The sequence below is a fragment of the Haliotis rufescens genome, unplaced genomic scaffold (assembly GCF_023055435.1).
Source record: "Haliotis rufescens isolate VD_foot unplaced genomic scaffold, xgHalRufe1.0.p SCAF_9, whole genome shotgun sequence".
NCBI classification, from domain to species: Eukaryota; Metazoa; Mollusca; class Gastropoda; order Lepetellida; family Haliotidae; genus Haliotis; species Haliotis rufescens.
In genome coordinates, this window is record NW_025964383.1 from 4,403,628 (window position 1) to 4,418,076 (window position 14,449).

Genomic DNA, 14,449 nt, shown 5'->3' on the forward strand with positions numbered 1-14,449 from the left:
TCAGGCCTTTCAAACCTTTTTGTCAAACAGATTTGTTACCAACAGATACGTTACTGGTTATCTGTACTGATACAAATTTCAAATTTCCCGCTGAAATTACAATTAAACCACACGTTATTTGCACAGTTGACTTGAGTTTTGTTATTTGACATGTTTCCGGCTGAGAAGCATAGTCAAAAGGGATTTTGAAACCTCATCCAGACTTTTGTGGAGGCACTCCAATGAATGTAGGTAAGTAATAACCTATTTAAGAAACCATAGTTCCTTTCTGGCTTATTAGATGCTTTTTGACTTGTTGTTAAGCATGGATGTTTGTAGTTTTAATGAAACTGCATTTATGATCATTTTGACGGCCACATACCTGTTTTTCTCACTCAGAAGAAATTCTACCTCCGCCATTACAGGGGGGCAGTATCCAGTTCTGGTGACCAAAATCAGGACCTCCCAAAAGAAAATCCAAAGCCTTGAAGAAAGCATGGGATGAAGTTGGAAGATTGGAACAAGCTTCTGTTTCTTAAAACCGGAGTGCTAAACGATGTCCAAATCAAGATGAGCGTCTCAAAAAAAAGAAGAGAAATGAAACAGAAGTCAGGAATGATCCTGATATCAACAACACTGCTTGCTCTGAAATGGTCGATGATGTAAGTCAGAGAGATCTTCCAAGAGGTGTTGTGAGGAAACTGGTAATAAGTAACTGGATGAAATAAAGGACACCCGTCATGCAAACAACAGTGACACCATTAAAGGTGTTCTAAATTCTGTTGTCGGTGGCAAAATTGTGAAGCGGTACAATTAAGGGCGCTTCATCAATAAGAGCTACTGGCTTGTGACGGCGTGGGCTGACCAAGGTTGCATCCAAGGCTATTGCCATTATTTAATGATCACGACAGACTCATATCAAAGCATTAATTAGGAATAAAGTTGTCAGTTTTTTCGAGAGAGATGATGTCAGCCGAAGTATGCCTGGGAAACAAGATGCCTTGAAATTAGATGGAGTGAAATGCCAGACTCGGATACTCAATGACTACCTGTCAAATCTCCATGATCGGTATACAGCTGAAAATCTACAATTAAACTTTCATTTTCTGCTTTTTGTAAGCTGCGTCCGCAAAATATGACACTAACATGTGCTTTGTCTAGAAACACATGTCTTTGCACAAAACACAAGGACATGGCTCTTAAACTGAAGGCTCTGACATCTGTTGGCATCCAGAAGTAGTCAGTAGAAATGTATCATTTGAACAAATGAAGGATAAGCTATCTCAGGTTCGTGATGGAGAGATTGAATAAAATTAATGGAACCGTGTTGAGGTTGAAGGAAAAAAGGTCATGCGTGTGGTGAAAAAATCTTTGTCCAAACCTGATTTTACTGTTATGATGTCAGAAGAGTATTCAAGGTTTCTAGAACATGTCAGCAAAGTCCGTACTCAGGACAAAGCTCTTTGCGACTTAAAGGCATGATGTCAACAGTCACAATGCAAATGCTGTTTTGCCATCATAGAGAAGCTGGTCCCCATTCTGAAACAAGCTGTCCCCGATCTGAAGAAAATACATTACTGGACTGACAGTCCTTCTTCTCAATACAGAAATCAATACATTTTTAATGTGATTGCCAACCAACAAAAGCTCTTTGGCATTTCTGCTCAATGTAATTATTTTGAGAGTGGACATGTGATGGAATTGGTAGAACTGTCAAGCGCATGGCATCGGAAGCTGTAAAGCAGGGAAAATGTATCATTCAGGATGCAAAAGATCTCTTTTCATGGGCTGAAAAGAACCAGAAGTCAATCAGATATTTCTTGTATTCAAGGGAAGATTATGACGCAGCAGCCAACTACCAGTCAAGCCAAACCAGTCCGTGGTACAATGAAAGTTCGTGCTGTACTGAGTCAAGCAGCTGGGGAGGTAACTGTCCGGGATGGATACCTCTTGCTACAGTAGCGGTTGTCTAGAGGAAACTCAGCTTTGTGATGGTTGGACAAGACATGTCATCTGTGTTGGTAACACTCAAAACCAAAAATCTTATGACTGGTTCTTCACAGGAGAAAGAAGCATCTGTAGTTGAGGATTGTCCAGTTCCTGGGACATCACAGGACCTCACTGTTCCGGACGCTGATAGTCCAAGACAGGTACCAGATGTTGAGTCTTTCATTGCTGCAATGTATGATGACACGTGGTACGTTAGGCAAGTTCTTGAAGTCAATAAAATAGATGGAGAAGCTTTTGTTTTCTTCTTGGTCAGTCCAGAAATAGTTCAAATGGCCTGATGAATCTGATGAGATTTTGGTTGCATTTGAGGATATCCTCTGTTTAGTGGAACCAATTCCAGTCGATCGCTCCAGAAGCTCCTACAGGTTATCCAGTGAGGATAACATGAAAGTTCAGGACAGTTTGGCAATGTTCTTTTCACATGCAAAGTAACAAACACGTCATGCTTGTCCAATTGTTTCATAGTTAATTCGATGTTAGATTTCATTGTTAACCCCAAATTGTTTATTGTTAAGCTTGCCCCTTGCAACTGATATTGTTCATCCCGCTTTATGATACATTGGAAAGAGATTAATTCCTTAACCATTTTTTAAAAAGATATGTTACCGCACATGATTCCTCAGCAAAGAGAGACTCATAATATTTTTGTTTGTGATAATGAAAAATATTATTTGTTCTCTTAGTTGACATCAACATTAGTGTTTGAATAGTATATTTGGTTTTGGCATACTAAATGTAACGTATCTGTCACATCACAAAATCAGGATCCCTTCTTTCATCACAAGGGATCCTCACCTTTCAATATATACTCACATGCAAAAGAAACGCAAGTCGAGTATGCAGTATACATGTTATTTATTTTCAACAGTAAAGACAAGAAATACTAATAGGGCAAGATTGACAAAAATTTAACTGAAGACGGTTTAATGGATCAAAAGGCAGATGACATAATTGTTTTTTTCAAATGTTAAGGGCTTACACAGTTTCGGGTCAATAGCCAAAATGTCAGTCAATACCTGGTGTGACCACCATTATCATTGTTCACTGCCACACATCTCCTCTACATTGAATGGATCAGACGATTTGTGAAGGCCCCAGGGATCCTCCTGCACACATCCAGAGCAGCTGTGAGTAGTTCATCGGCAGTTGTAGGGACTGGGCGCACATTGTGCAGACGCCTTTGAACTTCATCCCACAAGTGTTTGATGGGGTTCAGATCAGGGCTGAGGGCTGGCAACGGTAGAACAGGGATGTTGTGTTGTTGCAGAAAGGCCATTGTAGCTCTGGCAACATGGGGACGAGCGTTGTCCTGCTGGAAAATGTGTTGTTGATGTTGTGCAAAAAATGGAACAACGTGGGGTCTGATCACTTGGTCGATATACCCTTGAGCAGTGACGCCATGTCCCCTACCTTGACCAACATTCAGAAAGCACATGGGTCCAAGTCTCGCATTAATTCCAATCCCTGCCCACATTATGACGCTAGGTCCACCCCATGTATCCCTTTCCACAACGTTTCTGTCAGCAAAATGATCACCTCGACGCCGCCAAATTCTGACTCTTCCATCTGCATGGGAGACACAAAAGCGACTTTCATCAGGGAAGATGACACGCCTCCACTCATGATGACGCCAATTGTGATGACCCAATGCCCACTGAAGTCATGCTTGTTGATGTCGTGGTTGGAGAACAGGACGACGTGCTGGTCGGCGACATCTGAGGTTGTTTGAACGGAGAAGTCGGATCAGTGTCCCGGCATATGTGTCGATTATGTGTTCCTATGGTTTGTCGAGCACTTTTCACTTGCAGTTTGGAACGGATGTCGCTGGTGTTGACAGGTAATCTGCCGATCTTGTCGAGGTGTGGTGACCCTAGGATGACCCTCTAAGGAAGGTCATCTGTGGTCTGTGTAGCATTGTATCGATGCAGGAGAAGATAAATTGTGGTTATGTTAACGTTGAAATGACGGGCAACATCTTGGACAGACTCTCCAGCTTCCAAACGTCCGATAGCCTGGTTTCTCTGAATTTGAGTTTGGCGTGGCATTGTTGACCAAGGAGTGGTAGGTCCAAGAATCGGCCACAGTTTTATACCCACTACAGTTCCTGACAGTTCGTGCATTTTCGATTTCACGAGAAATGGGTGCATGATACCCACATATTCATTGAAATGGGGCGTTTTGGCGATTCGTTTTTTATGTTGCGTTTTTACTCGGGGCTTCCAAAATGCAACAAAAAATATTGATAACACCATCAGGCTTCACTACATGCTAAAACTCGGATCAATTTATGGTTCTGTGTTTGTTACCTATTTGCTTAAAACCACTTGCGTTTCTTTTGCGTGTGAGTATATATTCATTTGTATATTGGCTGGGGCCAATACGACATTGTTGCATTATGACCTCATCAAATCTGGACTGACAACCGAAGTAGGTGTAACCAATAATTGGTCTTATTGCATGTAAGTTGTTAATGTCTACTTGGGTGTCCCACTTCTTTTGCATAAGATCTTTGATGTAACATCTCATTACAGGTTTATACCGGTAATCACTTTATGGGATAAGAAGTTGTACATGTATCACAGATTTGTTGAGTGCTGTTTTTGCAGCAGCATCGGCCACTGTGTGTTCAATGATTCCAAAATGGCTGGGTAAACAACAAAAGACGATGTTGTACTGGCCGGTAGCAAGATCATTATGTAGTTCTATAATATAAGACAGGAAAGTGAATCAGAAAATGAGAACCATTTGTTTCGTATATTTGTTTAGTATTTATATATTTGAGAGATGTTAATATTGCCAGTGATTTTGCTGTAAAAAATGAACTGTCATCTGGTAATCTTGATGATACCGTTCTGGATGCAATGACAGCGGCGCTAGCATCAGCGTCACCTTTGATCCACCTGTAAATATAGATTTGTAAGTATCATGTGTTTCTTAATTCACCATATTGTTGATGATAAAGGAGTTGATTTGTTTCAGATTTATTTATTTTAGTTAATGTTAGGTCTACCTCTGGCTTTACTGACTGCCATGGAGGAGAAGACAAATTCTGAGTCGGAGATATAATTGTAAGGTCAATATTAGCATCAGAAATAGCAGGGTTTTTCCTTATTTCTAGAGGTGGCATAAGTGATGTTTATTTATTGTATTATTCGTAGGAAGGAGGAAAAGCATAAACAGGATTAGATTGCTTAGAGTTTTGTGACATATTGCAAGGCTAATTTTATGCGACGTTGCATCAGGGATGGTTAATCAGCTTCCGAATATAGGCTATTGATGGGAGAAATTCTGAAGGCATCAGGCCTTGATGATGAATAGTATCCATAATTTTAAATTTCTTTTTGAGGCTTATTTAATTTAGTTTAGAGCGATTAAGCAAACGGTACAGTTGGAGTAAAGCTTTGTAAACCCAACACCACTTTGAATTTGAAACGATTTTCAGCAAATCTAGGGCCTTCAGGTATCTTTTTTTTAAATCAGGCAATTAGAAGAGATACACATAAGGAAGAGAATTTATGGATGTTAACTTCTTTATTATGAGGAACACAACATTTCGGAGTATATGCTTACGCCTAAATCAGGTGAATGAATGCCATGATGCAGGGAGCATATATACTGAACCACAAAAAAAACATCACCCCAAGTAACATTGCATGAAAAGTTGAAATTTAAATATCTGGGTAAGTTTTGTCAAAGTTTCTAACATTTAACATTACCTTGTCCGGAAAAATGAAATTTGATGATAAAAAACAAAGCAAATGACGATAAAACCGATCGCCCAAACGCATCATGGCAATGGCCATGGTAACCCAATGCACGTGAGTTCCGTGCAAATTGAAATACACATGTGTTCCTCCATTTTCTTGCCCTTTAAAAATCCACCCAGATTGGATAACATTCATTTGTTATTGAATTGCTACCACATGCCAAGATTGACAAGAAATCAGCGACACCAAGCCCTTGGACAATTGCAAGCTGGACAAACCACCCGGCAAGTAGCCAATGCAGTTCAAGTCCATGTAAGGACCATATATAGGCTCCAGCAACGGTACTAGACCACCAACACTACAGATGACTGACCACGTGGAAGACCAAGGGTCACTACCCGACGTCAGGATTATCAGATTGTGTGACAGCATCTTCAAGATTGCTTTCTTACTGCTGCGGAAACTGCTCAACAGACCATGGGGACACACCAGCGACACATTAGTTCGGACACCGTGTGTTCATGATTGGCGAGCAGACACCTCCACTGTAAAAAGCCACACCGAGGACCCATTCTGACACCACGTCATTGCCGGGACCGTCTTCAGTGGGCAACACAGCACCAGCATTGGCACCACCAGCAGTGGAGAAGAGTTGTCTTCTCAGATGAGAGCTGTCACTGTATCCCAACAGCAGATGGCAGACAGAGAGTCTGGCGACATTGGGGTTACGTTATTCGGATGCTTGTGTTGTTGAGAGAGACTCATGGGGTGGTCCGAGCATCATGGTGTGGGGTGGAATTGGTCTTGCACAAAGGGTCGGCCCTGTGGTCTTCCAGAACATCGGTCAAGGGAGAGGCAATGGTGTCACAGCAGCTCGGTACATTGATCAAGTCTTGAGACCACACGCCATACCTCATTTGGCACGTCGCCGCAACCATGAGTTTGAGCATGATTACGTGCATGCCCACACTGCGAGAGAAATAAGAGACTTCTTCCAGCAGAATGGCACCAGAGCCATGCAGTGGCCTTCCCTCAGTCTCAATCTAAATTCCATTGAGCACCTGTGGGACGAGATTCAAAGATGTCTGAATGACGTCCGACCAAGGCCGACAACTACAGGTGAACTGCGTCAGGCGTTCCTCAGAGTGTGCGCTCAAGTGACTATGGCCTTCATCAACTGCGCCATCCATTCCATGTATCGACGTTGCACAGCAGTCATCAATGCTCATGGCGGACACACAAGGTACTGACTTGTGATGCCATTTTCTCAGAGACTAGTGTTGTGTTTCACTTTAAGAACATTTGACACTTTAATTTTAACCTTGATGATCAGTTTTGCCAAGTTTCATCTTTTTAATATGTCTCAACGTATGTTTACAGTGTTTGGGCAAATACGTTTTCTCATATATCTATGCATGGTGATGTTTCTTTTGCAGTTCAGTATATATGTACATGTAAGGACAACAAAATTATGAGAAAACAAAAGGTGGAGACTCACAAGGGGTGGGACTAACAATAGATGGTTGGCGCTGATAGGTGATTAGCAATACACAATGGAAGCCAACACTACAGTAATTAGCACTGATTGTAATTAGTATTACCACCAGCCTCTCGTTTGCCCTATTGTCCATTGCCTATTACTTAGTACTGGCTTCCATACTATCACTGCTAATTACCCCATTACTAATGGTCCCAATGCTGGGATGGTATAGTGTCTATGACCCAACAGCCCCGTTGTGGTAGATTGATTCTTGGCTACAAAATCTGGGAGCAATCGTAGAGTGACAGACGTCGAATGTTGATCATGAGGGAGTTCTGAAACTTACTGCTGTCGCCATGGCTAGGAGGAAGGATGCTTTCCTGGATTTGGGAGTAATTTAGCCTTAGCCATGGGATCGTAAGTTTCGTTAAAAGTGCCAATAGTACAAAGATTTCACTTGGGGAAGATACGGGGTGTGTGAACATCTTCTAGTAGAAAGGATCTCATTAGTCTAGAAGTCTAGTCTAGTTTAGAATGGGATGGTGTCCGATTTCCTTCAGTACAGAGTGAAGAGCAGATCTGTAACCCTCTATGCCCCCATGTCGGAACTTATTTTCCTGCCATAGATTTAGTAGAAAATAATCGCTATCATACGGATGGATATTGTATTTGTTATAGTCCCTAGTTGTCTTCTCCACTGGATGATTTTATCCCATCTGTTGTCATATATAAGGGAGGATGAAGGTCTCCATGATCTTACCTAAGCTTCCGAAGCAAGAACAGTGTACCCTGATATCTGCATTTTGCGTGAGAACTTCCAGGCGTTTAGATGTAGGCTGGACAGGATGTCATGTAAAAAGTTGGACTTGGGCTGTCGTAACAGATCTCAATGGTGAGGTAACTGGCAAAGTTTTTCCATTAGTAGACATAATAATCTGGGGAACACCTTTCTGCTGGGCCAGATTGGTGCTATCAGGAATATCATGCAATCCTCCTCCACCTTGTGGATGACCTTGTCTAGGAGAAACCATGGTGGGAATGCTTATGCAAATAGATCCGTCCAATCCATCAATAGCGCATCGATCTGGTGAGCCCTTGGGACGGGAACTGGACTGACATAAACAGGAGTTGATGGTTGTTATAGGTGACAAATAGATCTTGGTGTGGTGTGTCCCATAATGTGGTTATCCACATCTGAGGATGTAAGATTCTGTTGCCACTATTATCCCTTGGAGGGAAAGCTGTCTGCAAGGATGTTCAGTTTCCCGGGAATATGTCTCGCTTCCATCCGACAACAAATGGAGTCAGCTTGTCCACTTCAGTCAATTCTCTGCTTGTGTCGGGACATGACGAAACATGAAAACTGTGTTGTCAGCGAACCAATGCCAAATCCCTGGTAGACATTTAGCCGCACCCGTTCTGTATGGAGGAGTGGTCATGGGAAGAATTCAACAATGTAATGCGTAGGACAGGTTGAATCTAAAAAATTACTTGGTCTAAAAGATTGTACTGTACGAATCATTTCCAACTCTTGGGCTTCACATAAGCATTCTCTTTATTATATCGTGGTGTCTCGTTCAATGTGCATGCAGGAATTGCTGTAGTTGTGAATCAGCTACATGATGTACAGCGACAGGCATCTGGTCGAGTGGTTGTAGTGTTACGCATAAGTGATCATGTAAGTCGGTCTGTACAAATATACTGCACAGATCCCACTAAGTCAGTAGACCTGATTACGGTAAAATTGTTTACTGTCAGTCTAGACACGTGACGTGTAATTCTTCCTGAGCAGTAAACTGTAATCCCGTATGTTGAGTCGACTAGTTTCAAGCTCTACACACGTTAAACCAGTGGTGTGTCTGAGTTCTGAGTAGGAACTGTGATGTTGCCAGTGTAGGAGCAAGTTGATGCCCATGAAAAGAATTAGGACTGGTCCAATGTTGTGAACTATGACCCAGATAAGGGTCTTTGGGTCGATTCTCATTCTCATGTCGGTAGTACTCTTCTTTGGAACTATGAAAACCAGAGAATAAAACCTTGGTCTTTTTGGTATCCGCTAGTCTCCAAATGGCTTGCTTCTTTAGTAGCTTCCTGACAGCCAGATCCATGTGTTCTCTGTGCAGTTCACCATCCTGGTGTCCAGGATTCCGGTATGATTAAAGTCCATGCAGTTTGTTATGGCTGCCCGTGTATAACGTGGCCCATACAGTAAGCTGTCTTGGGTACCGTCGGTTGATGGTGATCATACGGTAGGCCGGTCGGCTGGATGGTTCATAGGTTTACCGTGGAGTCTGTGTGTTAACTTAGCTGGGGAGTATGGCCTTGCGGTATCCTGCTGGGACCTAAGCAAAGATTTAGCTGATCGTTTATCATGGTAGGGAAAAGCCTGTAAGCTTTTACTCGACAGCTAAGTGGATGGCTGGTAAATATCATCTAGGTCGGCGGAACGGTTGGTTGCTGATCCCGCCCCGACGATCCAGTTGGTCGTGCTGAGGATGGCTGGCCTATGGAGTCCGTGTGACTACCTAGAGTGTCTTAACAGTCGTGTGTGATGATTGGACAGATGGTCCTCCATATGGTCTCGTGTCTGGGGAATTCTTCTTTGCCAGAGCTATCCCTTATACCTGGCTGGTCAGATGGCTGGCTGTATGGCTTAGCTGGCTGGTCGCCTGGAGAAGGCCCTACAGTCGTGTGTGATGATTGGACAGATAGCATACCCCTATATGGTCTTGTGACTGGGGAATTCTTCTTTGCCAGAGCTATCTCCTTGATTCTCTCCATTTCTTCATCCAGAGAGATTAGCCTCAAACATGTTCTTCATCATCTCCTGCTGTTCTTTGACTAGTTGATGAAAAAGACTCATAGAGAGTGCAGGAGATGGTTAATAAGCTGGAGTGGGAGACACTGGGGTGGAATGTCTCGGCTGTGATGTTTTCCACTTTCTTCTTGGGAGCCTCTTGCATCTACTTGGTCAGTGCCTTGGCTATCTTAGTGAAGGTCTTTTGGATGTGTTGGCGCACTTCTCACATCTCTTATCTTCATTGCAGGAAGCGCCTCTACACTTCGTGCAGTTATCATGAGGATCCCCAAAGATCATGAGTGAGTGAGTGAGTGAGTTGGGTTTAACGCCGCTTTTAACAGTATTCCAGCTATATCACAGCTTGTCAGCTTAATGTGGGTGGAAAGCCCCAAGTGATGCAGGTCTCAGACGTTTACCACTTTGGTGAAACCCACGAGCATGGGTATGGTGCTGACAAACCTAGAAACATAATCGGGGCGAATCAGGATTCGAACCCACAATCATAGGTTTCTGGCGTGCCCAAGGGATGCAACTCTGCACAGCGAATCGCGGCGCCTTAGACGACTGGGCCACCTGTGCCCCCCTCAAGATCATGAACAACCACACTTCATGCACCCGGGACTAGAGGGAGACTCCATTCTGACCTCACAAACACCAAGCACCAGCTATACTATAATAGCAACTATTAATATGTACTTATTGTCTGTTATTGTAGAAAACTATTTGAATAATCTTAGATTAATGTGACTTACTACCAAGTGCTAGATTGTTACCACTATTACATTAGGTGTTGACTCTAGCACACACAGGAAAAAAGTGAGGTTGACGCCATTGCTTATGTCATAGCTTCAGTGGTTACGATGCTACTTGGCAACAACTAGTTGTGTGTGTAATTGACAGTGAAGAGGACGTCTGTTGAAAATTTGAAAATATTGGTTCGTGTGACTGAAGCCAAAATACAGAATTTATGGCGCAGAGAGGTCCCTTTAAGTACAATCTCATTAAAATCAGATCTTAGTTCTCGCTACCGCTAAACAAAGATCTGAGGACATCCCATTACGGGTCATGTCAGACCGACCTTGCACGAACTTTGACCGACCAATGGAATGACCAATCAGAAGGCAGCTTTCTCGTGCTTTACGGCACTAATTTCAAAATGGCGACTACGCTTCGAAACCTATTTTGACAAATTCTCGATTACAAATTTGAAACCTGAACAAAAGAACATTCTGGAATGGCTAATAAATGTTCTAGATTGTATGGATACAGTTGTTAAACCCGTAACTATCGTTCTGAACACCCTGTGTTAAAGTTTTCGAGGCATGATCATGATCAGAAATCACATTCCGACTGTCACTTTCATAATCTGGTAAGCGACTCTGATTGGTCGGATGAAAGGTCGTTCTGACGTGACCCGTAATGGGATGTCCTCAGATCTTTGTTTAGGGGTAGCGAGAACTGAGGTCTGATTTTAATGAGATTGCTTTAAGTAGTCCCTTTAAGTTCGTTATAACCATAGATTACTGTATATCATGTTTTGACAAAGTTTCGCGAGACGATGAGAATGTTCTTTTAAAAGAGCCACCATAGATCTTGTATGTTGAATTTAATCACTTCCAACTTTAAATACTTGAGATATGTTTTCATACACAAACTTTTGACCTTGAGATTTTATGTTTGTCAGTCACGTGTAAAAGGATTTCTGCAAATTCATGGTATTGATTTGAAGTAAATTAAGCCAAAATGTCTTGATTTATGGTGGTTGATATCCCAGTTTAGACATCATGTACATTAAGTATCATTAAATTTCAATTATATACACAAGTTAGCATATACACAATCCTTTTGTATGCTCAGTTCCAGTTTGATGAGTGAACTTCATCGCCAGTGTCACAATAATTCTATAGGGCATACAGGAAATACAGAATCTATCATGTCTCCGACATTTTTCAGAAAGGTGTAATTCAGTAAACCAATTTCAGCGGGAGAGCTGAACATAAAGCAGCCCTTCTCTCAGAGGAGAAAGGAATGAGTTGGCAGATAACTTACCCTTGCTCTGGAGGCTCTGGTAATTCTTTGTCAAATCCTTCTTTTCCTACTAACCAGTATGTTGGGGCTTTGCCTTTACCCTGAAGAAGAGTACCAACAATCAGGGTCATGTATAGTGTGACAAAAAATAAAATACGATTACACAAAACAGATACACATAGTCAAGACTTGAAAGTGAGTGAGTATGCTTTTACGATTTTTTATATAGCAATATTCCAGCAATAACACAGCACACAGGGGGTGGAGGGGTGGTGGCAGTTGACACCAGAAATGGGCTTCACACATTTGTGGGGAATCGAACCTGGGCCTTCTGATTTTGTCTTGGATACATTTCTGTACACAGAAACATTCCTGGGGTACATATCTGTAGTACCCATGCCGACAACAACCGCTTAAGTGCCCTAAGTCGCCATCTCATGCGGTGAGCAATTATATTCTACTTCACCTTCCAGCCCTACTATTAACTTTCCAATTGTTAATATCGATGATCATCTCAATAGTCAGTGCAATACGTCATATCACTGTTATGAACAGGCTCAAAATGCATGTGTGCCTACATCACAAAGTGAAACCACGTGCTTTCCTGAACAAATGCAAGCAATGACCAATGATGACACACTCAGGACACTCGTTGCACAGTATTGAGGAAAAAATTTACAACAGAGATTTCATAGAATAAGGCCTACTGCTTAAAGGTACAGTAACTTCTTCTGTAGGTTCTAACACCGTTTGATCGCTTGCTTGATAATGCTGTTAGAACCAACACTATAATTCATTACTGCCTAGAAGTTTGAGAACACATGTAACACGCATGTGGCACTGGTCCTCAACGGGTTGCACAAGGTTTGCACACTGGTTTTCAGTTGAATTTGACAAATAGATTAAATGAATAGTGAGATAAAACAGAACAATGAGATGTTAATCTTGAGTTAATGAGCGGCCATTGTGACTAGCTTACAGTAGAACAGTAGTGAATTTAGATACGCATTCATTGCTTCGGGAAGCCCCAAGTTGACACAATTGTTGCAGGTTGGTAAATAGTTGCAATTGGCAATCTTTTTCAATTTGTCTTCCCTTCACTAACCCGCTAGGTGCGCTGACCCGGACGGTCCAACCTTAAACTGACGGCTCATGTGGTATGCACGATACGAACACTACATGTTACTATGACGCCTATAGACAGTTAACTAGTATAACCTTCACCTCTGTCGGCAACGGTCACGCCTAAACAATGATTTATCTATTGCCATGTCCGGAAATAAATGTTCCTTGATTTAATTATACATCAGGGATGACCACGACTGATTATATTGTATAGTTAACCACTAGATAGGCGTTCAAAGCAATGCTGTGAGATCAGCTGATCGTTCATCCCAGGTCGCTTTGTTGACGTTTTGCAATCGGTACTGAAAGTGTTGCCCTTGATGTATGAATATCCCACTTTTAAAAATTAAGTAGATTTTTGTATACGTTCCTATATCTATGTTGTAGCATCGCCAAGCAGGCTACATCATATGCATGCATTTCAGTATGTACAGCGGTGAGGCGATATGGTACGCGAAATGTGAAGGTCTCGTGCAACGTTGCCCGTAGCAATATGTGAATATTGACAGCAATGTAAGTATTTGTCAGATATATGACAGAGAGCAATGAGAAATGTTCTCAAGAAATTGTAAGAGTAACAGGCACTGTAAAATTATGTCATCAACTAGATATCATGATACAATATTCAAAATTAAAGAAATGGAAATCACTGAAATCTGTTTTGATATTTAAGGGTTAATTGGTGCATGTTGTATAAAAGGATTTTATGTATATGAATGGTAGCTGTTTGTTGCCAAATACTACCATGATTATATTTCAATATGATCAATGAAAGATATATATTATTTTGGCCTTTTTTAAAATTTTACAAAGTAGAAAAAATATAAATTCAGACACATAGGACCCTATATATTAGTTAAAATACATATTCAAGAGTATTTGTACCAACTACAGTTTTTATAAAATAAAACAATATATTCATACTAATTGTCAATCTCTATAATGTTGATTGTATTATCAATGCAGTGTCTACATCCAGTTTGCATTGACAATAATCATATGCATGGGCGGATACAGCTTTTTGGAAAAGGGGGGGTGCACAATTAAGATCTATTTATTGTCTTTGGTGGTAATTTATACAGAAATAAAGATTTTTTTCGAAATACAAAGGGGGTGCGCACCCCGCCTCTGTATCCACCCATGATATGATTGTGACACATTTTAAGCTGCTTCTTAACTTCATTAGGCCTTGCTTTTTATGTTTCCTTGTTCTAAACTGATGTTTCAAATTCCAACATAAACAAATTATTAATGTTATTCTTTTTTCTCTTCACACCAAAAGATATCTGCATTGCACAATGAATCTTATTATTTTATTTA

At 41.4% G+C, this 14,449-nt stretch overlaps 1 protein-coding gene across 1 annotated transcript in view; it reads right to left on the reverse strand.

Annotated features, from left to right (window-relative positions):
* LOC124151459 (retinal guanylyl cyclase 2-like) overlaps nucleotides 1-14,449 on the reverse strand; it is a 596,567-nt gene that overhangs the window by 43,835 nt on the left and 538,283 nt on the right. Inside the window, exon 17 of the mRNA XM_046523944.2 lies at nucleotides 12,026-12,105. Coding sequence (XP_046379900.2) covers nucleotides 12,026-12,105 — 80 coding nt within the window. The remainder of the gene's footprint in view (nucleotides 1-12,025; nucleotides 12,106-14,449) is intronic.